This window comes from Monodon monoceros, unplaced genomic scaffold (genome assembly GCF_005190385.1).
Source record: "Monodon monoceros isolate NGI ecotype Baffin Bay Population unplaced genomic scaffold, NGI_Narwhal_1 Super_Scaffold_1, whole genome shotgun sequence".
Classification (NCBI taxonomy): domain Eukaryota; kingdom Metazoa; phylum Chordata; class Mammalia; order Artiodactyla; family Monodontidae; genus Monodon; species Monodon monoceros.
Genome location: NW_021703765.1, coordinates 79,646,605 through 79,672,177, shown reverse-complemented (window position 1 = coordinate 79,672,177; position 25,573 = coordinate 79,646,605). Strand labels below are relative to the sequence as shown.

At 51.4% G+C, this 25,573-nt stretch overlaps 1 protein-coding gene and 1 pseudogene across 9 annotated transcripts in view; both read right to left on the bottom strand.

The window, feature by feature from the left end:
• Positions 1–1,647: 1,647 nt before the first annotated feature.
• BCL7A (BAF chromatin remodeling complex subunit BCL7A) overlaps positions 1,648–25,573 on the bottom strand; it is a 35,990-nt gene continuing 12,064 nt past the window's right edge. For 3 of the 9 annotated variants that reach the window (XM_029227026.1, XM_029227044.1, XM_029227050.1), the window contains 3 exons: positions 24,045–24,141; positions 19,319–19,486; positions 9,074–12,161 (listed from right to left, as the gene is read on the bottom strand). In XM_029227026.1, the coding sequence (XP_029082859.1) occupies positions 11,740–12,161; positions 19,319–19,486; positions 24,045–24,141 (687 nt within the window). In that variant the 3' untranslated portion in view covers positions 9,074–11,739. Of the gene's footprint in view, positions 1,672–1,746; positions 2,685–3,189; positions 9,049–9,073; positions 12,162–19,318; positions 19,487–24,044; positions 24,142–25,573 lie in introns of those variants that run through there. The other 6 variants (XR_003794274.1, XR_003794273.1, XR_003794277.1 and 3 more) reach the window with 6 other exon arrangements.
• LOC114902303 lies at positions 21,044–21,246 on the bottom strand (annotated as a pseudogene).

Here is a 25,573-nt window from a genome sequence, read left to right as displayed (position 1 = left end):
CATGTCTAAAAAAGCTTTGCCTAACCCAAGGTCACAAAGATCCTCTCATGTGTTTTCCTCTAGAATTTTTAGACTGACATTTTGGTCTATGAGCCGTTTGGAGTGAATTTTGCAATAAGATGTAAGGAATGGGCTGAGAGTCATTCCTTTTGCACATGCATGTCCAACTATTCCAGTGTCCACTGTTGAATATTTGCAGTGATTTCTTTTCTTTTCTTTCTTTCTTTTTTTCTTTTTCTTTTTATGGCTGTGCAGCATGTGGGATCTTAGTTACCCGACCAAGGATGGAACCCGTGCCCCTGCAGTGGAAGTGTGGAGCCCTAACCACTGGACCACCAGGGAATTCCTTGCAATGATTATTAACACTATCAGGATTCCTGTTCTGGGGGCAACAAGGGAGCATTCTGACCCCACACAACCTTCAAACCTATCAGCTGGGGCCTGCTGCCGTTCTCTGCCGGCAGAATAATTGGTCTCAGGTCACTTTACCTCCTCTCTTTCTTCCTGAAATCTCTTGCATAAAACAAACCATGAAAGGGCAGGGGGGGCCTAGCGGTCTGGCAACGTCCCTTTGAAAATAAACAAGTGCAGAAACTGAAAGGCAGCGGCCATCTCTGGGGACTACTTGGAGAAACAGTTTGGGGCCGGTGCATCCGCTGCGCGTGGCTCTCTGACCCCCGCCGGGCGCAGATCGGATATAGCAAAGCCAAACAGGATCCCCACTGCTTCAGATGAAACCTCAGCGAGGGAGACCCCCGTGCCTTTGCAGGGAGAGGTCAGACTGGTGGGGAGTGACAAGAGTTCCACGGCTCAACAGCTCTGGACAGTTTGCACAGCCATCCTCACACCTCTAGGGAAAATTCAGGCACGGGGGTGAGTGGGGGGGTGAGGAAATAGATGCCTGTGGGTTTGGGATTTTTTCTTTTTTGAGCTTTATTGAGGTGTAATTTACATCCCATAAACGTCACCAATTTTAAGTGTACAATTCAACGAGCTTTAATAAGTTGATACAGTTGTGTAATTATTCTCACAATTCAGTTGCCCCAAATCATTCCCTCCTGCCTCTTTGTGGTCAGTCTTTTGCTCCCAGCCCCAAACAACTCAGCCTCTACCTTCTGTTTCCATAGTTTTGCTTTTTCTAGAAATTTCTTATAAATGGGATCTAACAGTTTGTAGTCACAGCGGGATTCCAAGCCAGAATCTAACGAGGAAGGCAGAGAGCCAGGACGGCAGGGACTCCTGCGCCGAGGGCTTTTCCTACCTGCTGTGTCACCTCACGGGCACCATGGTCTCTAACGTCAGTCTTCACATCTGCACCATGAGGCTAATTGGTCCCCCTCTCATGTTGAAGCCGGGGTGAAATGAGGTCCAATATCTTGCATATTCATAATACTCCATGGAGACTGGAAACAGGCCAAATGCCCATCAGCAGGAGTGTCATGACTCCAATGACATGCAACAATATGGATGAATCTCACAAACACCTTGTTGAGTGAAAGAAGCCAGACACAAAAGAGCACATTCTGGGGCTTCCCTGGTGGCGCAGTGGTTGAGAGTCCGCCTGCCGATGCGGCTTCGTGCCCCGGTCCCGGAGGATCCCACACGCCGCGGAGCGGCTGAACCCGTGACCCATGGCCGCTGAGCCTGCGCGTCCGGAGCCTGTGCTGTGCTCTGCAATGGGAGAGGCCGCAGGGGTGAGAGGCCCGCGTACCGCAAAAAAAAAAAAAAAAAAAAAAGAGTACATTCTGTACGATTCCATGAATAGAAAGTTCAGAAAATGTTAAAGTTTAGAAAACATCTGTGAAGAGAGACGTCGGGGTAGTGATTACCCTTCAAGGGGTAGTGACTAGAAGCGGTAGGAGGGGCCATCCAGGGTGTTAGTAATATTGTTTCTTGATCCAGGTGCTGGTTTTGCAGGTGTACTCAGTGAAAATTCATTGAGCTATGCCCTTTCATATCAATAAAAAATTCAGGAAAGTCTTGCATGGTGCCTGGCACATAGTAGGTAATTATTATTGTTATCATTAATATCATTATCATATTCTTTCAGCCACACAGTGTTTCAACAGGAAACTGGTCAAGTGCAGGGGTTGGCAGACTTTTTCTGCAAAGGGCCAGGTGGTAAATAGTTTCGACTCTGCAAGCCAGTCTCTGTAGCAACTACTCAATTCTGCTTGTTGTATCATGAAAGCAGTCGGGGACAATATGTAAGTGAATGAGCATGGCTGTGTGCCAATAAAACTTTATTTACAAAAACAGCTGGCAGGCCGGATCTGCTGACCCCTGGTCTAGTGGAAGACAGGCTGGGTTCCAAAGCCTTCTTCACTGAGTCCCTGCAGGACCTTTGTTCAGTCACTTCCCTGGCCTCAGTTTTCTTATCTGTATAATGGGGAGGCTGATCCCTGCTCTAAACTACTATCCAGGGTGACAAGGAGGTCAAATGAGCTCATGACTGAGAGAGCCCCGAGGGAGAAAAGCAGGATTTAAGAGTCTCTTGAGATTCTTTGATGCAAAGCAGATTGTTATCTCTGGCCAAGTCTAAAGGGATCAAGCCACTGACTCCAAGTCATCCAGTGCATCCACGGGCACCAGTGTACCCAGGGGTACCCCAGAGGGAGACAGGATCCACAGGCCTGGCACCACATTCTGGTCCTTGCCTCCCAGAGGCCTTTCCCCCCCAGAGCCTGTGGAGGGAGAGCAATGGTAAAGGAGAGAGGCTGCAAAAATGAGTCCCCAGTGAGCTGTTCCTCTGAGACCCAGGCCTGAAGCTCCCTGCTTGGGCGTGTCTTATAGAGCAGCCAGTGCCTGCAGCGGGGATGTGTTGTCAAATCTCCAGCCCTTTACTCAAGCCCTTCCCTCGACCAGGAATGTCTTCCCTTCTGCCTGTTTCCTGCTGGGCTTCTAGTCATCCCACAAGGCATCACTCAGGCTCTGGATCACATGGGGCGAGCTTGGTGGATAACTCCAGTGTCAATCATTTGGGGGAGAGGTGAGTCTTCAGGGAGCAAAGTGTAACTCAGAGCGCAAGCCCAAAGCAGCTGGGAGTGGGCGATTATGCCTGTCCCTGTGCTTCATTTTCTAGCAGCTGGGTTTCTGGAGTCTAGATGTGCCTGAGGATAATAACTACAATGGTAATAACAACAGCAGCTAACACTGAGATTTACTATGTGCCAGGGCTTGTCCCGAGCACTTTACATGTACTTATTAATTTACATGTATTAATCCTCACAGCAACCTGAGTAGGCACAATTATTCTTTCCATTTTACAGATGAGGAAGCTGGGGCCCAGACAGGTTAAGATACTTACCTGAGGTCACACAGCTCTGAAGTGCTGGAGTTCTGAGGATTCTAGAAGGGGCTGCTTCAGAAGTCCAAAACAAGTCCATGTTAGTCTCTGCTTATTTCCTTGTTTGTCATCAGCTGTGAAACTTCCGAGTTCTTCTCATATGGGAGCATTGAAAGGGCAAAGTTTGGAGGAAAGAGACACTCCCTCCAAGAAAATGACACCCAGTCAGGAGTCAGAGCTACCATCTTAGCAACCATCCCTCTTTCTGGATTTGTCCAGGAGACTCTCCAAGCCCTTGGGTGGAGGGGTGGGGGCTCAGGTGGGGAAAGGCCCAGTGAAAACTGACCTAAACTATCATGGGCATTTATTGGCTCACAAAATAGAAAAGTTCAGGAGGAGGGCTGGCTTCAGGGCTGGCTGGGTCCCAGTGCTCAAATGCTGCTCTCAGGAGGCTCACACTCACCATCTTTCAACACTCTCCTGTGTTGGCTTCATACTCAGGCAGGCTTCTCCCCACCTTGGAGCGAAGGTGGCCCCAGCGGCTCCATTTAACAACTCCAGCCAACACTCTAGCAGAACTCTTTCCCAACAGTTCCCACAAAAATCCCAGGGCTGACTCTCATTGGGCCACTTTAGGTCATGTGATCATCCTTGACCCAATTGCTGTTGCCAGGGGGAGGGGCCTGGGTCACTTGGCCAGACTTGGGACTGAGAGTGGGTGAGGGAGACCCCTACTGGAAGAAGGGAATGCAACTGGCAAAGACAACCAGTGTCTACTATGAGCCTCTGGAGGAAAATATGCATTCCTCACCAGACAGGTGGGGGGGGTAGACTTGGTCTTTAGGGATTACAATCCCTCCTCAGCCCAACCATGGACTTCTATGACACTTATCTTGGTCCAGTCTTGGACCTGGACTAGAGCTTTCTCTGCCTGCCTCCTCCCCAACCTGTCCCCACCCTACCTGGCTGCAGTGCTGACTGCCTTCACATCACCTGCGGGCACACGGGCCCTCTTGCCAACTCCTGACCTCCTGCTTGACCTACTGTCCAGTTCCATAGCTGCCCTGCCCCCACCTCCAGCCTGGCTTTTTCCAATCCATGCCATTCACTAGCAACACTGCCCCCAGTCCAGCATAGATAGCCCTGGCTCAGAAACCTCCAACCACTCCTTAGCGTCCACAAGGAAAAATGAGCTTCTTAGCTCCATGCCTGGATTTCCTCACCGTCCTAGGAGCCTCCCTGATCCCTGCCATCAAAATGCACCTCCCCCCCAATTCCAAACTCTGCTGGGCATCCTAACGCGCCAGCTTAACTGCCTAGAGAGAAAGGGTCAAGTTTGAGTCACTGCTGCCCAGGGCCCAGTACACAGATGGCGCTCAACGAAGGCCTGTAAAGCCTAAATTTCCCGCCATTGGGCACAACTGCTCCTTGAGGGAGATGAGAAGTCAGACACCTCCACAGAGACAGACAGGGAGCTGAGACAGAGAAGGTAAAGCAGAATGCCTGAGACAGAGACCCAGGGGGGTAGAGACAAGAGTGGCAGAGAGAAGGGGGGAGATCCAGAGAGACAAGTCTGGAAGGAAGGGACCTTCATCCAGAGACTGAGACCCAGGGAACAGAGCACAGGAGCACCGGAGAGAGTGAAAGTGTGCCCGCTAAGGTACTTTTTTTTGTTGTTAAGCAAACAAGGCCCCTATAATTTGTGTTTTGTCAGGCTGAACTTTCTGTATCAGTTTATTTTGCTGAGCAACCAATCCCGGTAAAAACACTGGAACTTGTTAAAAAGGAATGGGGTGGGGAAGAGAGTCAGACAAAACAAAAAGGAGAGAACATTTGCCTGCAGGTCGGTCAACGGTCAACATGGGTGACTTAGCACAGGCCTCCACTAGAACAATCGTCCCACCCCCAGGGCCTCGTTTCAGGTGCGAGAGTTGGAAGAGGAGAGACTGCACAGAGAAGAAAGGAAAAAGTCCACTGGGGGAGGGAGTCTGAGCTGAGTGGGAGAAAGGGCCTGAGTTGCTGGGGGTGGGCGGTGGGGTGTGGGAGAAGGGCCCTGGGGCAGCTCTGCCTCCAGCCTGACCACGAGTTAAGACAAGTCAAGACAAAGCTGCTTGTGAACTGACACCTCAGAGTCCCTGCCATGGGCCAGAGCCTCCCAAAGTCAGGGACGCAGCAAACTTGTGTCCTGGGCCAGGATCCAGGCTGGGGGGCCAAGCGTGGCTGTAATTTACACCGGGGCTCTGACTCGGCAAGAGGCTGTCTGCATAAGATGGCAAACAACACCCGCCCACAGCATCCAGCTGGTGCTTAATCATGGCAGCTATCACGACCGACCATGGGAGGCGGAGGCCACAGTGCCTGTGTGCAAGTTGTGTACAAAGTCAGGGCCACGTGGCCGTGCAGGAGACGCCAGCCGGTGGGGGACCTTCTCACCATCCACTGGATTTTACTCTGTATCATGATGCTACAAAAATCGCATCGTGTTCATGATTTGAGTTTTTATTTTCTGAAATGGAACCATTGTACATTGTACAAACCATATCTACTGATGGAATAAATAAGTGAAAAATTATACTGCTGTACAACACACCAAAAAAAAAAATCTTAAGAAAAAAAAAATTAGGTAACAGCGAAAAAAGGTCTTTATACCTCTAAGCAGGTCCTTGGCTGATAATGAACATTCCAAACCATGACATCGTTGGTAATGGGAGGTCACCACCCTTTGAGTCGGTCTACCGCCTTCGGGTTATGGGGGTAAGTGCCAGCACTCTGTGGAATGTGTAGCTGCAGCATCCCCAACTTCAAGTTTTTCGGGGAGTAAGTTTGCCCCGGGAGCCCTTTAGGCCGCGGGGCCTGGTGTCCGCGGAAGGCATTCGCTTAGGACCCCCGCCTCTGGCTCGCCGGCTGAAAGGTCTTAGATTCTGTGGTGGGACTGGGGGCGAGGGGTGGGGAACGGCGGCTGAGGAGCGAGCCGCGTCGGGGAAGGAAGCACGTCTGGATTTTTGCAGTCTCATCATCCCGCATGGAAGGCCTTCCCGGCCGGCGTGGATGGAGTGCAGGGCCACTGGCGCTCTGCCTGGCATGGCCGTGGAGGGGCCCCGTCGGTCCCGACCCCCGGCCCATTCCTACCTTCAGGCACTTCAGAGAAAAACTAATGACAGCCTCGTATCCTGGGTGTCCTCTTCGTTCATCCTTAACCGTGTCCACTCCCCTTGCCTGTCGAGAGGACCCTGCTGTTTCCACGGATGCGTGTGTGATTCTCCTTCAGCTGTCTTGCTTGTAACCTCTCGTTTCCCAAAAAAGAAGAGGAAATAAATATCCAAATTCATCTTTCATCCAAATGGAGTTTTGCTGCAAAGGAAAAAGTTAACTCTAACTCTATAGGGTCTGGAGGTAAAGCCGCCTTGAGATACGCTGAGAGGTAACGCAGGACACAGTTCTCCGCAGAACTGCCTGCCTGAGGGGCGAAATTGATAAGGGTTTTTTTTTTTTAAGACAGAAACCTTTCGGCATCGCTAACTTCAACATTAAGATTTTCAAAGTTCGTTTTTTTTTTTTTCTTCCCTTGTTTCAGGAGACATTTTTGCATGAGGTATTTGAAATTCAGGAACATTTTGATTCTTCTTGAAGTGCAGGAAATAGATTGGCTCCCTTAAAAAACAAATAAGAGCCTCACCCTCAGACACTCTTAGAAAATGGAACCTGGCAGACACTCCCCATGGTGGTCAGGAGAGAGATCCACATGGGAACAAGGTGGTACCTGAATATGCACCAATTAGCCAAAACAAAAACAAACAAACAGAAAAAAAGAATAAAACCACCAACAAACCCCCTGAACCCTCCCTCCCCGCCACACAACTCAAAGGGAGTTGGAACTCCAGTGCAGTAAAGAAAGCTCAGGAAAAGGGTTAAGGTCTGAGGAGTCCGTGTAGGAATTAAGAGCAAACCAGGCCTCAGAACCAAACAATTAGGCAGTTTGTCCAAGGGCGGGGGGGCATCTCCATTTTAGTGAGATGAAGCTGTCCCAGTGCAGGCAGGGGATGGAGGCAGGGGAGGGACCCGGTTGCCCCTTTCTGGAGGAGTGCAAAGCTCTCCAGGTCCTCGGTGCCTCGTTTCTGGCCTTCGAGGTCCAACCCTCAAGGCCCGCTCCCCCGTGGCAGCGTCTGGGAGCGTCGGCGCATCCGGGAATGAAACACGATCCAACTATTGGCTCTGGGAGTCGGAACCGTATGTAGAAGCAAGCGGATTTTGGATTTTGGCCGACTGCAACCTCGCCTCCTCTGCAGGTGGGGACGGGTGGAGCTGGGGGGGAGGGCGGCGAGCAGAGGGCAGCAGGTAACTGTGGATTTGAAATCCAAGCAACGTCCTATGAGAGAAAGTTCAGCACCAGCTATTCCTCCCTTCTGCTCCCAGCCTCCTCCGCCCCTTTATCGTCTTAAGGAGACAACCCTGCAGTCAGCGGCAGAAGCCAGTCCGTCCTCGGAGGTGCGGGAGGACGCGGTGTGGTGGCGGCAGAGGGGGAAGTGCCAGGACAATCGAAGGGCTCTGTGGAAGCCCTTGGGGATGGTGCCCAGACATCGGAGACTCCTCGGACCCTGGAGGCCGGTGCTGTCCCCAACTGGGGCTCAGGGTGTGTCCCTCAGCCCCCTGGACTGGGAAGTCAGGCTGCCGGGGAGGTCCTGCTCTTCTGCAGCCTCGGGCTCTCCTTGTCCCTGCCTGGTCCGCTCCAGCTGAAGTCCTGGGGCAGGGAGGAGAGAGATGTGAGGACCGGGGCAATGGCTGCCTGAACTGAACCAAGAGGGCACTTGCAAGGGGAGATGCAAAACAACCAGGAAAACATGCCAGAGGTCACCTCAAGGGCACAAGGCACAAAAAAAGAAAGTGGAAGGAATCAGTTGAACAGTGAAAAGCCCCGATGAAAAAGCGGAATTCCTGATCGGTACCACCCTCAGATAGCTTACATCCTTAAATAGAGAAGTGGAAAAAAAAAAAAAATACAGCAGCAACACAAATGTAATCTTGGCTTCAGAGACAGTGTGCAGACGCTCCTGAGCTGTCGACCCTGCCTTCCCCAGGACAGTCACTTCAAGATTCGAGTGTTTTGCTTCACAGCAAGAAGTTCTTCAGTGTCTGAGAAGTTACGCCATTCTAGGTTTTCTTGGATTTGCACTTGGTAAACTTGAAAAGTTAGTAGTTCCCTTCGCACCCAACAGGGATCCGCTTGGGCGAGGTTGTTCTAGGATTAGGCCTGCTGATGCATCTCCCGTGAGAAGTGGATCAGAGGACTGAACCCGGTATCTACATCTCCTCGGAGTTTTGTTGCGACGCCTCCAGTTTCATCTTTTTGGAGGGTGGCACTCCTTCCAGATCCTTGGGGGAAGAAGAAGAAAAGAGAAACACAGGTTGAGGCCCCAGGAAAGCGACTCAGGTCAGCCGGGAGGTTGCAGATCAGCCCAGGAAGGACCCAAGGGCGGGTGTCCGCGGTTCTGACCCTGTGACCCTTTCGTGGACTTAAAAAGGTTCGTGGACCCACGGGGAGCCTCACACCCAAGCTGCTCCTGTGTCCACCAAGCCCATGTCACTCATGTCTTCCAATCTCTCATTAGCTGCAGGGTAATTATATCCACAGTTTCAGGTTTACCTCTGCAAGCTCGAAGGCTAGACCAACCTGGCCGTGTTAACAACTGCTCATCCAGGGCTCAGTTAACAACTGCTCATCCAGGGCTCAGCACAGGTGCCCGGCCCGGGGCAGACACTCAGCACTGTGGAATGTACACAAGTCTGTTATTCTGGCGGAAGGGTCCATAGTTGCCACCAAATTCCCAAGAAGTCCCGGGACTCAAAAAAAAGAAAGTTCAGGGCTTCCCTGGTGGCGCAGTGGTTGAGAGTCCGCCTGCCGATGCAGGGGACGTGGGTTCATGCCCCAGTCCAGGAGGATCCCACAGGCCACGGAGCGGCTGGGCTCGTGAGCCATGGCCACTGAGCCTGCGCGTCAGGAGCCTGTGCTCCGCAACGGGAGAGGCCACAACAGTGAGAGGCCCGTGTACCGCAAAAAAAAAAAAAAAAAAGTTCAACGCTCACTCGTCTGCCTCTCCCTCGACCTTCTCACGCCACCATCCCAGGCAGCTCCAACCTGACCCACCACCCGAATCCAGCTCCTGACTTCGCCCATCCTAACCGGTGCTCCCACAGCTGGCGACAGTACCACTGTCTGCCTGGGATACAGTGGACCCTGGAGCCCTCCCTCCTCTCCATGCCCGCACGCCCAACTCCAACTCCAGAGACCCTCGGCCCACCCCCTCTGCCCTCTGCCTGCCACCCTGTCCACACCTGAGCCTCCAACCCTCATCTGGCTGGTGCAGCAGCCGCTCCACGGCCGCCCTACCCGGCCTCGAGCAGAGCCCAAGAGAGCTTCTCAAAGTAGCGATCCTACATAGACTGCTGTCCCACTGGCCTCAGAACAGAAGCCCAGCTCCTCGCCAGGCAGAGGCGGCCTCCCGCTCTCCCCTCCGTCCCGCCCTCCTCGTCCAGCCTCCCCTTCCGCTCCTCAGGACGGCTCCTGTCTCCGGGCCTGTGCACCCTTGGTCCCCTCTGCCTAGAAAGCCTGCCCTCGCCTCCCTAACTTCTCAGCCCTCCACTGCCCCCCGCTTACGCCGTCCAGGAGGGCACTCTGCCCCTCTTAAACATCTCCTCACCGCCCCGCTCCCGTCCTCCTGCGGCATGAACCGTGGCCCACCTGTGTCTGCTGTCTCCCGGCTGTGTCTCGCCCCCCCTCCACACCCGCCGACCCCATCGTGAGCCCCGCGAGGGCTGGGGGACCATGTCTGCTGGCTCACCCGGGCTACCTCGTACCCAGCTTACTGCCCGACACACAGTGGGTACCCACTAAATGTGAAACAGAGAGCCCTGGGCCTTGATGTAGGATGTGTATGAGTTTCTTGAGGAAAACCCTGAGAGCAGGTACGGCAGGGAGGCACCCCTCCCTTTTCCTTATGAAAGTGCTAAAAGCTCGTGCCTTCCGGGGAAGGTGGATCCCGTTCAGGTGAAGTGTCTGCAGAGCACTTGCATGGGGGGCGCGGTGGGGGACAGTATGTGAGTTTGGGAGTGGACTCTGGAGACAGGACAACTGTCCTGCGTAAGGGAGAGGGCAGGAGGGAGGGGCTGAGAAAGGGGGAAAGGGGACGGGGAGGCTTTTTTCTTTTTTAAACAGGAATGGCTGAACACCAATGCCAAGCTGTTTGCTTTAGTGCAGCGCACCCTTTGCCTTGCTCACAAACCTCGCAGCTCTGGAGACAGGTGGCATGTCTATGTGAGCATGAAAACGGCAGAAGAGATCCCATTTCAGGTCTGGGTCCCCAGAAATGGGAGTGGGGGAGGCACGTTAGAATGGAAGACCCCTGGACTTTTCAGATGTCAGTGGAAAGCATTACATGCCCCCAGGGTGTGGATCAAGGTTTCAAGCTATCTTTCCTCCACTGAGTTCAAGAGGCCAGGAGACCCCAGCTGCTTCTTGGTTTTACCAGCTCTATCTACATGAGGCTTTGACTTGTATCGTAGTTTTAATCAAATGGGCTCATGCTATGCTCGAGGCTCTGCCTTGTGTTTTTCATTTCACATTGTGAGAATATTTCTTTGTTCTCTATCTGTACCTGGGTCAACACACTCTTTTTAACAGCTGCATAGCAGGCTGTTTTATCCATGACCCCAGATTTATTTAATCCTTCCAATACACTTAGGTTGTGGCCGATTGCTTCTGCCACTGCAAAGACATCTTTCATCAACACCACCTCTGGGTCTTTGGGCCTTTGGAAGGGTATTCTATAGGCTGAAAAGGGGCTGCAGATCCAAGGGTATGGAGATGTGAAAATCTGAGAGGCACTTTCCTTTGCGGAAGCCCTGGTTGAAGGCTCCCCAGAGTACAGACAGACAGATGTATAGACTTCTTTCTGCTACTTGTCAATTTCTCCCCAGGTATGAAAATACTCAGCAAAGTGGAAACAGTTTTATTAGTTGAAGTTTTGATACCTGAGTCCTCAGACCTCTTAGATAAGCACAGAGGGCTGATGGTAAAAAATCACCATGGAGGCCGAGGCAACACTGGTGCATCTCGTGCGCGCAGCTCTGTGTTAAGTGTGTTAGCCACATTCTCTCCTCTCGCCCGCACCCTGGCCCCAAGACAGTTCCGTGATCCCATTTTAGCAGCTGGAGATACTGAGGCTCATGTGTGCCAAGTGAAGGATCTGGGATTCGAACCCGGGACATTTCCTCCTGTCCACAAAGCCACCTGAGTCTGCACTGTCTGATTCAGACCAGATTGTGGCAAACGGTGATGACCCAGAAAGGGGTCCGAGCAGGGGGAGTGTTGTCAGCCGCGAAATTCCAAAGGATGATTCATTGGGCATTTAGGATTTTGAAGTCTTATCTTCCCAGCTCTAAGGGAAGTTGACTTTGGGTCACTGAGACTGGGCAGTGCTTTTGTGGACCCGAATAAACAAAGTGGTGAGGCTGGGGCTGGGATAAAGAACCCACCCCAAGGGCCAGACCCGTGTGTCTCCTCCTTCTCCATGGGCCCCAGTGACCAGCTCAGACACAGAAGGATGCTCACACATCCTGCTCAATGAATACCAGACAGTTCCAATTGTCCAAAGAGCAAACAACGAAACAGAACAGCAAAACACCTTTTGACGTACCCCCGACACCCCAGCGGGCTCCTGGCCGATCTGGCTGCCCCTCTGAGACCTCGACCGAGGTACCTGAGAGACTGTGGATGTCTCTGCGGCCAGACCCACATCTCCAGATGGCTGCCGTTCTACTTGCTCTGAACTGTTCATCGAGTTTTCCATTGAAGACTGTGAATTCTGCTCGTCAGAAGCATCTGAGGGAAAAAGCAAGACGACAGAAGCTGTTTTCAGACACGGGAGATGCGGAGCCAGATGGACCAACTACTAAAAATACCTGGAATTGGGTAGTTTTGTGGCCAGGCGGTCTGTCAGGACGGCAAGGAGGCTGGGGGGCTTGGGAAGTGTCTTGCTTATTCTTAGGGATCTCATTTTAAGCAGCCAGGCCCCACTCTAGCCCTGCGGCCTCTGACCCTTCCCCTTGCACACCTATTACCTACCAAGTGCCCTGAGAGGCCACCTAAAGGATGCTACAGGATGCTTTGTGCTGCGTGCACCTGGCGCCCTCTGGTGGACACAGCACGCTCCAACCATCATGGCTGCTGACTCCTCCCTCTTCCTTTAGGGAGCCTGCCTTCTCCAGCTGGGGAATCCACAGAAGTAACTTGACCCTTTGTAAACATTTCTCTTAATAATATGGATATTTTTCTGATTGTCATTGCAAGAAACAGAAAATACAGAAAAAAATTAAATCACCAACTATCTTGCCATCCACAGCTACCACGCCACTAACATTTTAGAGGATTTAGAGGATCCATCTTTCCAGATGTTTTCTCCCTACATGCATACAGTTCTACACTCTCCCCAACTAGGGATCTCATAGTATTTTGGAAGACTTTCTCCAAAATACATGTCCTCAAAAACTCTGTAAATACGAGAGCCTCCAAGATGGCCACACAGCATTCCATCAAGCAATCACTTATTTAATGAGTCCCGTTTTGCCAGTCATTTGAGCTGTTTCTCATGCATTGGTCTCCCTGCTCCCCCCCACCATGTTCCTTCAGCAGAAGGAAGGTGCAGGCCTTAGCGGGTTGTGTGAGGTGATGCGGCTTTGGAAGAAGGGGGAACGGCCGTCATACCTGAAGCTTATTTTGGGCACAGAGCGCAGGGAGGGAGCAGCCACATCACGCCCAGGGCTCAGCTCTGCTTGCATTCAAGACACCAACAACATATGTCACCCTAATGTGTAAAAAGTGCACTAAAATACTCAAGAACGCCTTACTTTCTGGGGTTTCTGAGGCAGAGGCATAACAAAGGGGAAAAAAAATTCCAGGCTTAAGTTCTAAAGCAGGCAAGCAATATGGGGAAATGGGGGAAAGCAGGCAGCACTCCAGGGCTTGAGGACAGCAGGGCACAAAGGGCTGGGGACAGGCGGGAAGGAGCTGCAGCCCTCCTCCCAAGGAGGCTGACCCTCAGCCCGTCCATCCCAGGGGAGCCCAGGGGAGCTTCGGTTAACACACGCTCTCACTTCCCCTAAACCAGCAGTCCTGATCCGCTCAGAGCAGTGCCAGGAAACCCGACACCCCGCCAGGGTCTGAGCTGGGTTCTCCTGCCACCACAGGGAGGGTCAGGGGTCCACCTCACTGAGGCTCCTGGGCTACACCTACAAGCTGGTGTCTGGGGAGGGGGACACAGGGTCTAGAAACCGGCCTGGGTTCTAATACTGCCTCTGCCACTTGTTCCTGGGTCTCAGATCCCTCACCCTCCGTAAAGTCAAGGTTGGCAGTAGCCGCCCCGTTGAGCCGCTGTGAGGATTAAATGGAAAGACAGAAGTATCCAAGCAGCAAAATAATCCCAGGTGGGAGTAAATGAGGGATTATCTAGGGCAGAGAAATAAACTCCCCAAAAACCTGACATATCTTTGATATTTTTAGTTTTACCTTTAAAATCCATGTAACAGCAGTTCCTCAAAAATTTAAAAATAGAATGCCTGTACGACTCAGCAATTCCACTTGTAGGATAGACCCACAAGAACTGAAAACAGGTCCTCAAACTGACACCTGTACACAAATACTCACAGCGACACTATTCACGACGGCCAAAAGGTAGAAACGGCCCAAATGTCAATTAACGGATGAACAGATAAACAAAATGTGGTCCATCCACACAATGGAATATTATTCAGCCATAAAAAGGAATGAAGCACTGACACAGGCTACAGTGTGGATGAACCTTGAAAACATGATGCTGAATGAAAGAAGTCCGCCAAAAGTCACATATTCCATGACTCCCTTTATATATATGAAATGTCCAGATAATGTTTCTGTCTCTGTCCACAGAGACGGAAACCAGGTTGGTGGTTGCTAGGGACTGGGGGGAATGGGGAGTGACAGCCAAAAGATACAGGGTTTCCTTTTAGAGTGATGAGCACAGTTTGGAACCAGACAGAGGTGATGACTGCACAGCATTAAAATGTGCTAAATGGTACTGAACTGTTCACTTTAAAATGCTTCCTTTTATGCTACGGGAATTTCATCTCAATTTAAAAAAAAGAAAATATCCATGTTAACCTTATATTCTAGTTCATAATATATGTTTGCTTTAACAAACCTTTGCAGTTGTTATCGTCCTCCTTCTCTGTGACTACAGATCCTTTTCTGCCCTACCCGGTGGGCTTTGCAGAGTGGAGAGGAAGGTAAGGGCCCCGTTGCAGGCTTAGAAATCATGAAGGTGGCCGGTCACCCAGAAAGGCACACTAATCCCTTGACCGGCCCAAGAGCGCAGTGGGAACTGGCCTTAGAGCTGGCGGAGCGTTCCAGGCCTCGCTGCAGCGGCCTGATTCTCTTAACCCAACAGCACTGGAACCAGCTCAGGGGAAATTATTTTCCAAGGGCCTAAATTTAGTCCAGGGAGTTTGGACATTATGTCATTCCCTGAACTCACTCAGCAGTAAACAAGTTCAAAGCAAGGTCAACAGCTGGCGACCAACCCGCCCTGTCCCGCAGGCAGTAGGCCCCAACCTGGGAAGGCCCGAGGGTCCGCCTCTTGTCCTTCCCGCAGGAGCTCGGCAGCCCCGGGCTGTGGGCAGGCAGGCCTGGCCGCCAGCGCGGTCCCGCTTGGTCAAAGCTGGGCAACTGTGCCGGCCCAGAGGCCTGGCCCGGCCAGGAGGGACCCCGGTGTGGCTCCCACCTGGACCTGTGATGGGGCGTGGGGCTGTGGATGGTAGGGAGAGGTTATGGAAGCACCGACCCCAGACGTAATCCCGCTGCCGAGCTCTACTGGACCCTTTAGGGCAAAGCAGCCGCACACCCCAAACATGGGAGAAACGAGGCTATGGCCAGAAAGTAAGAAGCCACTGGGGCTTCCTGGCGGTCCAGTGGTTAAGACTCCCAATGCAAAAACAAACAAGCAAACAAACCCAGCAAGCAAGAAGCCAGGAGTGGTCCACACCTGGCCCCGCAGGCCCCGCCCCCAGCTCCCCCAGGATCGCTCCGCCCTCCCGCTGCCCCACCCCCGCAAGCCCCGCCTCCTTTCCAGCCTCCTGAGGAGAGGCAACTTTTATTGGTCTCATCTTATGAACAAGGAAGCAGGAAGGCACGCAGGAGGTGATGCCGCTGGCCTGAGGCCACTCGGCCAGCAAGGGTCGGCTCAGATGTGACGAGCTGTCCTGTGTCCATGGCCCCGTCCCAGCACCTCCCCCCGCCAGGCCTGGGCGGGGGGCCCCATGGGAACGAGAGGGGATGCCCACGTGCTGTACACGGGAGAAGGCGGCGCCAAAGTCCCTGGGACAGAGTTCTCAACTGGGGACGATTCTGTCCCCTGCTCCCCCAGGGGACATTTGGCCCCATCTAGAAACATTTTTGGTGTCACGACTGGGGGTGGGGCATGCTACTGGCATCTAGCGACAGGGGTGCTTCTTAATACCCCGCCACGCACAGGACTCCCCACAGCAAAGACTCATCCGGCCTCACATGCCCACAGTGCCCAGGCTGAAAGGCCCTGCTCTGCCGTTCCGCCCACCGGCTCGCTGGAGGAAGACCCCGCAGGTCCTACAGAGGGCGTGCCCTTCGTCTCCACAGCCCCCTTCCAGGGCCGCGTCCTGCACCCCCACTCACACCTGAGCAAAGAAGCAAAGAGGCGTGCACACAAGACTCCCTCTAGCACTGTCGGTGTAGGAAAAAGACAGAAACAACCCAAATGACCACCAACGCGGGGACTATTTAAATAAATCATGGCACATTCATGTCATTCAATGATAGGCTGGTAAAGAAAATAAGACAAATCCGTGTGTCCTAACGTGGAATTATCTCCATGGTGATGGCTAAGTGAAAGCGTTCTAAAGAGAAAGGTTATCATCTTATACAGATGCTTCTAGGGGCAGACTATCTCTGGAAGGCTACAAAACAGACTCAGCAGTGGTCCGCCCTGAGGAGGGGGACGACCCTGGAGAGCTGGGGGCGCACTTCAGTCTGCATCCTAATTCATGGTTGTTTCCCCTGTGTAGGGTTACCTGCACCCCCTTCACAGAGGTGCTCCTGGCACATGGGCATCTTCCCCCGCAGGTCCCCAGGCACTGCCCTGCAGTCCCTTCTGCCTGGGTTGCTCAGTTCCCTCCTATCTCTGCTCATCCTTTAAGACTAAGTCAGACAGCACCTCCTCTGGGAAGCCTTCCAGGCTCCCTTTCCTTACTGCATCTCACTGTGAGCTCAAAAGCCCCCTTAGGGGCCAGGCAGTGCCATGAATAAGGCAAATATTTAATTCCGACACAAATAAGCTTTGTAAAGAAAATCTAAAGGAATATTCTCTTCTTCCTCAAAGAAATGTGCATTCCCCCAACCTCTCAGCCTTTTACTTTTCCACTCTTACTAGAGAAAAAGGTTCAAGAAACATATTAACTTTCCTTTTAAATCAACAATGAGAAAAACAGGGAATTCCCCAGCAGTCCAGTGGTTAGGACTCTGCGCTTTCTCTGCCAATTGCCCGGGTTCAATCCCTGGCCGGGGAACTAAGATCCCACAAGCCACATAGCCAAAAAAACAAACAAACAAAAACAGAAAACAACAGTGATCTCACGGTGTAATACATGGCAACTGCCTTTGGCCTCAGCGTCAGGGAGACAATAGGGCGTGGTGGGGAGTGTGGTAACTGGTGAATGTAGGTCCTCTTGGCCCTCTCTGGAGAGGCAGCCACATCTCTGCTCTAGCTGGTTGCTGCTCAATGGAAATGCAGGTCCAGTATTGCCAGATCTTCCCACTTTTCAAGAGAGGCTGGAAATCGATCTTATTTTAAGCGAAATCGCTCAACTTTTCGATTTCGGCATTGACAACCTGCTGTAAAGCACAGGGAGCTCAGCTCAGTGCTCTGTGATGACCTAGATGGGGGGGAAGGAGATCCAAGGAAGGGATATAGGTATACATATAGCTGACTCACTTCACTGTACAGCAGAAACTAACACAACATTGTAAAGCAATTTTACTCCAATAAAAAAAAAAATTTCGGCATCGAGTTCCAATTAAAAATAAAAACACCACTGGGCTCCACGGTCACACCCGCACACCACATGCTCGATCTCGTCTGTCTGCGACCTCTGTAGACTGTAATTCTCAGCTTCAGTGCTTGTCTTGCCCATGAGTTCTTGGGAGTCAGGAGTGGGACTCAGCTGACTGTCACCCAGGACTGGCATGGAGTTTTGCATGGGGCTGACGTGGGTGAAATGTGTGGAACAGAACGGAAGGGGATGTGAATGAACTCCGCAACACAGGACGGCCTTCTCCCAAGGAGATGCACGCCCTCCCCAAGCATCCGGAAGCCCAGACTCCAGGCCAGCTGCCTTGCCCCACCAGGTAAGAGCATATCAGCCCGGACCTCTCCCTGGAACCCCCAACTCTGCACTCGGGCATCTGCAGGCACTCAAGATGGCCCTGGCCCTGCCCCTCCACACTCCACACCCCACTGGCCCAGCCCTTCCACCTCTCCCATCACAGGTGGGGGCAAGGCCGTCCCTCCAGGTGCCGAGAGTCACTCTCCAGTCCCCTCTCTCACAGCCCCCACACCGCCCATCGAACACACTCTCACCTCTGCCCCCGAAACACACCTCGATATTAGACAATCAGGGACTACTGTTCAATTTCTTAGGTGCAATAATGGTCATCGTGACTACGTAAGAGAATGTCCTTATTTTTAAAAGATGCATGCTGAAGTGTTTAGAGACAAAACGTCATAAGGTCTACAACTCAATGTCAAATGGCCTCAGAAAAAAATACTTTTAAGCAAAGCAAAAATACACAAATAAACACAAAAAACCAAACCAAACCACAACCCCCCTCCAACAAAAACCAAAAACCCCAAAACATTAAACATTAACAACTGACGAGTTTGGCTGGTGGGTATACAGGAGAGTATTATACTATTCGTTCAATTTTTCTGTATACTGGAAAATTTTTCATTTAAAGAGAATCCAGAGGGACTTCCCTGGTGGTCCAGTGGCTAAGACTCTGCGCTCCCAACGTACGGGGCCCGGGTTCGATCCCTGGTTGAGGAACTAGATCCCACGTGACACGAATAAGAGTTTGCACGCCGCAACCAAAACCCAGTGCAGCCAAATAAATAAACATTAAAATAAATAAATAAATAGAAGACTCAAGATTAAACAAATAAATAAAGAGAAGCCAGAAGCCTCAAAATAAACCAACCTATAAATACACATATACACGTATACACACGTCCTCCACAATCAGACCCCTTCTTACCACCTCATCAGCCACCATCCTCTCTCATCTGGACAACTACAGTAGCCCCCTCGCTGGTCTCCCTGCCTCCACCCTGGCCTCCCCATCGTCTGATCTCAATCACAGCAACCAAGGTGATCCTTCATATCACGGCATTCAAACTCCCAAGGGCTCCTGTCTCACTCAGCATAAAGACCCGGGTCTGTGAAGTGGCCTATGAGCCCCGAAACTCGAGGTCCCGCCTCCTCTCTGACCTCATCTCGCTTGTTGAGACCCTCATGCCTTCTTCTCCAGCCACGCTGAGCACGCTCCTGCCACAGGGCCTTTGCACCGCCCCCAATGTTCTTCTCCCACCTGGCTTGCTCCCTCCCCTAACCTGAGCCTCGTTTGCTCTCATGTCAACTTCTCAGTGAGGCCTTCCCTGACCATCCTATTTAAAATGCAACCCTAACCCACTCCCCTTTCTTACTTTATAGTTCTCCAAAGCACTTATTTTCCAAATATTACATTGTATGATTCTTTTTAATTGCCCCTCAAGAATATGAGCTCCAGGCATTACCTTTCTTCTACCGTCACCTTCTGGGGGCCGGCACTTGGCAGGACCTCCTTAAAGACCCTTCCAACTGCCTGGCTGAAGGCTGGCGGGAGAGAGGCCCCCTCTGAGCCCAGCCCCTGAGGGCACATACCTTCGGCCCCAGGGAGCTCCTTCCCGTCGGCCTGGGCCTCATCCGCCTTGGCGTCGGTGCCGTCACCGGGCGCGCCCGAGGTGGGCTCGGGGGCGGGGCTGGAGTTGCTGCTGTTCTCCTGTTTGATGGGGGAGGCGTCTGCAATGGAGCTCTGGTTGCTGTTATCATCTGGGGGGGGGGGGGGGGGGGGGGGGCAGAGCACCACGGGGAAAGCCGCCGCGGCTGGCGCCAGGCGGGGGGGGGGGGGGGGGGGGGGCTCAGTCCCCCCGGCCTTGCTGCCCGCAGCCCTACAGGACGCTCTCCCGGGGGAGGAGACACCTCTTCCTCCTGAGGCCGCTGAGCTGCCCACCCAGGGCCGCCCCACACGTCCTGCGCGGGGTGGAAGCTCATCTGAGCTCCCCCTCCCCGACTCACTGAGGGGACTCCTGTGTTAGCGGCGGCAGCCGACCGCAGACGGGTGGCCCGGCACGTTGAAAATCTTTGGGCCAAAAAAAAAAAAAAAAGGGGGACTTCCCTGGCAGTCCAGTGGTTAAGAATGCGAGCTCCCACTGCAGGCAACACAGGTTCGGGTTTGATTCCTGGTCAGGGAACTAAGATCCTACATGCCACGCAGTGTGGCCAAAAATAAATAAATAAAACAAAATCTTTGGGGGTCACGTGAGGTCTCGTTCTGGGTGAAGAAACCGGACATCTTGTGGGCCTGGCTCTGAAGCACTGCAAAGGCCAAAGTGGTCCCACAGGCAGCACTGTCAAACCGTTTCATCGGATCTGATCCAGCTGTGGACCAATTCCATTTGATACAAAATAAAAGGCAGAGAAAGGGCAACAAGTTCACAGCAGAAAGTGGATATTCTACAGGACAACCGGCCCAGGCTTTCCAACAAGTCAACGCAACTAAAGAAAAAAAAATAAAAGGAGAAGCAGAGAAGATTACGGTCGTATTACAGATTAAAGAAATTTAAGAGACCTAACAACTAGGCATGACGTATGGAATTTATCTGTACCCTGTTTTGAATGTGCCAGCTCTGAGAGACATTTTGGGACAAATGGGGAATCTGAATACAGTCTGGAGTTTAAAAGTAAGGAATTAATTTTTTTAGGAGTGATAATGGTACAGTGGGTAGATAGAAATGTCATTTATCAGTGATGCGTGCTGAAGTGTTTAGGTACAGACTTAAGTATCATGATGTGGGGAAATGTACTTTAAAATCTTCTAGCATGGGTTGCATACAATTGTCAGAATTCCCTGAATTTTACACTCGAGAGCTGTGCATTTTTTTACTTGTAAATCGTAGTTCAATTAAAAAACTTAACACATTCAAAAAAACAGACGAGGCAAATGTAGCATAATGTTATGAAAACCTAGGTGGGTAGGCATATGGGTTTCATCATACTATTCTCTCTACTATTCTCTATTATGACATTTTTTCATAATAAAAAGGAAAAGGGGAAGAAAGTTAGCTGGGCGAGGGCATTAGGGGTTGAGCTGGGGGGCCAAGCTGGGGATCCTGGGGCACATCCCCCCCTTGCCCTGGACACCCTTTCTTGGGCACAAAGAGTCATTTTATTTTATTATTTTTTTGGCCACACCGTGAGGCTTGTGGGATCTTAGTTCTCTGACCAGGGATCAAACCCGGGCCTTCAGCAGTGAAAGTGCTGAGTCCTAACCACCGGACCGCCAGGGAAGGCCCCACAGTTTGCTTTTTGATACTGAGTTATTCCCCAAGGGGGTGCACCATTCCTGGGGGTACTGCAATACCAGGTCGATGTGTGGAGGGGACACACATCCACACATAGCAAGCTCCTATTCCAACCGCCTGCTCCAAAAATCCATTCAATATATTGTCCTTGGATAGAGGACGTATCAGATATTAAACTGATAAGAACAGATACTACACTTGACCTTAGCCGAAAGGCCGAGAAGCGAGCAAAGAGTCATTTTAAACTACAGATACCCATGTGGTGTTACCCTGCTTTCCTGGGCCATGCTGTGCACCTGGGACCAAGGCCATTTTTGTAAAAATGAGAGAGAGGGAAAGAAAGAAACAGACAGGGAAGGAAGGAGAGGAGAGAAAACGAGAAGCACATCGACACATCCAGGGCACCTACTACATGCCGGGCACCAGGCCAGGGCATTTACAGTCACCTCGTTTAATCTCAACAACCTCCCAGATGGGGAAACTGAGTCCCAGCAGCAGAGCCCCTGGGTCGGGCTGGTCTGCCCAGCCCCAAACCCCGAGTCTTTCCTCTACCTCAACCTGGTGAGGAAGCGCCAGGCAGCCCTGCAGCCCTGACTTGGTAAATTGCATCTTATTTTAAGTGTACTCTGGGGCGCTCAATACACAAAAGCATCCTCTCGTGAATTCTGGGACTTAAAAAAAAAAAAGATATAAACGCCCTCGATTTACCTTTCGAGAAAATCTCAGCCTCCTTCTTATGCCAAGATACATGGCCGTGTGTGTTGGAAGCACAGAAGGCGGAGGCTCAACCTCTGGGTCCCAGCGTTAGGTCGTGCTAATTAAGGACAGTAAGCGCTAATGTTTAACAAGTCAGCTGCCCTGAGCCTTGCCTGGTAACCTGGTAATGGCGTGACCCTGATGCTTGGGCTGACCTCAGGTGGATCCTGGAAACAGATGCCCTGTCCCTTCATGTCCTCCTGTGGCCATCGTCCCGCCTGTAGCCTTCCAGATAACTCTAACCAGGCCCATAGCTTTCCCTGAGCTTTCACTCCCTGCAGGTGGACTTGGTCTTTCTTGGCTGCACATGTACTAAAATGGAAGGTGAGCATGGTTCCTGAGTCGGGGACCTGGGTTGCTCAGTATTCTAGATTTTTCAGCACTGGCATTTATGAACTTCCTAACTCTGCACAAGTTACTTTGCCTCCTCGAGCCTTAGCTTCACCATCTGTACAAAGGTGGCTCATCACCAGGATTAAATGAGGTAATGCCCAAAATGGGCTGAGCAAGATGCTTGGCACACTGTGACAGCTTCTTAGATGTTAGCTACTGATACGCCAAGGCCTTTAAGGGATTATCTTATTCAATATTCATAACGACCTTGTGAAGTAGGCATTACCACCCCAAGGCTACGTGTTCAATACCTAGCCCAGGATCACGCCATGATGGGTAGATCCTAGGAGAGTCACATTAGAATCCAGGTGGGATCCTGCCCTCTGCTCGAAAAGGTTCTCACCTGTAATTCTATGAATTAACTGAAACTGAGCCAGGCCAGGGGCCTCCTCGGTCCCCAGAGAGTGGGGATGCTAACCAGCGACAGAGGGACAGGGTGCGTCCCAACTCAAATACCTATTTCTGAAAATGAAATGCATCCCGACTAAAATTATACGGCCAGTTGTTGGTGTGTGTGTGTGTGTGTGTGTGTGTGTGTGTGTGTGTGTAAGACACTTTCTTGACACGTTAACTGTCAGCGAACACCCCCCCTGTGCTTCTCTGAAGCCAATTCAGCAACAAGCAAGACTCCTTGCCCTTGGAGCTTGTGACTGTTTTCCAGACTAGTCAGTTTGGGCAAATGGGGAAGTTTGCTGGCCTCCCTTCCCCCAGAGTAAGACAGCCCGGATCTGGAGGGTTACAAACTAGATCCAACCAATATTCCCTCTTGACTTACTTGTTTATTTATCTAACATCACCTTGTTGCGCAAAAAGGCTTGGGTGGTCAGAAGTACAAAGACACTGAAGCTGGGATCAAGACAGAGAAAGGCAAGTGCTGGGAGCTCCTAGACCGGCAGGGCCAGGCTGGGGACAGAACAGGAGGTGAGCCTGATGGGCCTGGAGAGGCCAGGCTCTCCCCGCAGGGGCAGCTGCTCCTGTTGCAGTGGGCTGCGGCCTCGAGGAAGAACATGCCCAAGGGCTGGCAGATCTGATTTCTCAAAGGATGGGAGAAATGCAAATTTTCTGATTTATAAATATCAGAAACTCAATTTTTTAGAAACTTCTGGTTCAACTCTCTGAGGTTAGAAGTCAGGTAGTGGTTTTCCATGGTGGGTTGGGGAATGACCGGGAGGGGACAACACGGGGATTGCCGGGAACATTCTGTCCTGATTTGGGCTGGTGACAAAGGTGTGTGCAGTTTGTGAACATCTCATGGAGCCACACACTTACGATTTGTGCCTTTCCTCTCAGATAAAAAGGTAAAAAAAAAACCCACCAGCGGCATCAAAACTGCAGACTGGCTAAAGCATGTCAACAGCCTGGATCTGATCAGTGGGACACTGGTTACAACTTTTGAAACAAGACAGCAAAGGAAGTTAGGCAGTCTATGTAGAAGGGAAGGTCCTAGGGTCCCAGACTGATTCACATGAAGTCAGAAATCCAGTTAGAGCTTCCCAGTAGCCCAAGTGAAATAGGAAATAAGAATCATTCATATGATACGTCAGGCCCAGGAGGGAAAAAGATAAGATTCCCCCAAAAAACTTCCTGGGCACATGGGGCTAACAGAACACGTCCTGTGACATTTGTGTCACTGGGTGAGAAGGAGGTCTTATTTAATGTCTCTGGCTCATTTTATGACTCTTGGCTTTGCTGCTCTGGGAAAAGCAGCTTCTTCTCCTCTGCTGAGCCTCCTCCTTGGCACAGAAGCCTCCCGGTCCTGCCCAGCCCTCCTACCCCTCGACTGGAATGTGAACAAACCTGCTGGTAAAACAAAAACACAACCAAGTGCTGCGGGCAGGAGAGGGGCCCGGCTGGCTGGCTGGCTGCGGGGAGCTCACCGTGCATGTCCATCATTCCCGGGGAGGAGCTGTTCTCCGGGGTGGTCACCTCTGAGCCACACTTCTCATCTTTGCCCTTTTTCTTGTTCTTGTTTTTCTGGAGGAGAAAAATGATGCAGAAACCGAGTCATCAAATTGTGTGTGTGTGTGCATGCGCGAGTGAGACCCTGAGGAGCGAGATGAATATTTTATTCCGCTGACTCATCCTGGAGCCCCCAGGGCTCTGGAGGGCTCCACTGGCCCGCATTTGAACATGTCCCAGGAGGAGCCTCACCTGCTTTGGAATCAAGGAGCCCTGTGGAGGGGAGGCTTCCGGGGCTGCGATGGGGGGCTGGGGGTAAGGCTGCCTTGCTTCTGGGGCCAGCCCCACAGGTATGCAAACACCCTGGCTGGCGGGAATTTCCTCTGGGGAAAAGGCCATGGTCACCCTGCCCGAAGCAGGTACAGTACAGGATGCCAGGTAAGGGATGGAAAAGACAGCTCACACATTTCCACCATCTTCAGGCCCCTGGGACTGCCTTCCTCAAAGACAGTCAGCTGACTTCCGGCCCGACACTGGGGACTAGGTGAGGAGGGAAAGCCCAGGGGAGAAGGGAAAGGTCAAGGGAATGCTTTTGTACATGGTTCCATTTTTTACGGATGGAATGGAATTTTGTGGAAACAACCTAACTGTGTCCATTGGTAAAAGACTTGTTAAACACATTACAGTACATTCACTCAACGCACTGGGATGTGACAATCACAGAGTCCAAGTACAAGCTCTTCCTGTACTAATATGGAAGGATCCGCAGAAATATTCACATATTAAAATATTTCAGTATCTCCAAGATGTATTAAAGAAAGGTGCAGAACATGTGAACAGGATGCTGCCACTGGTGGTAAAGGAAGAGCATAAATGAGCGTGTGTTTGTAGTTTTGCGTGCACAAGCTCTCTGGAAGGATAAACAAATACTGGTTGTCTCCAAGGAAAAGAGCTGGATGGGGTTGGAGGGGTTCAGCCGGGATGGGAAGCAGATGTATAAAAAGATAAGACTGTAAAAAAAAAAGTAACATTTGAAGAATATGCAAACCTATAGAAACAGAAAGTAGACTGGTGGTTTCCAGGATCTTGGGGAGGGTATGCGTTTTGTTTTCGGGGTAATGAAAACGTTCTGGAATTACAGCGGTGATGGTTGCACAGCTGTAAATATACCAACACTGACTGGCACACTTTAAAAGAGTGAATTTTATGGCATGTGAATCGTTTTAGTTTTAAAAAAGAGTTTTAAAGTAACAATTGAATTTTGTAACATGTTTTACCTATTTAAGAGAAGACAATTTTCAAGAGTTCTGAAGAAAAAAAAAAATGATGTAACCACGTCGTTACTGGGTGTTTGAAAACAAGAAAAGAGGGACTTCTGTTGGCGGTCAGGTAGTTAAGGCTCCGCGCTTCCAATGCAGGGGACGTGGGTTTGATCCCTGGTCAGGGAACTAAGATCCCACATGCCATGCGGTCAAAAAAAACCAACCAAAAACAAAAACATGGAAAG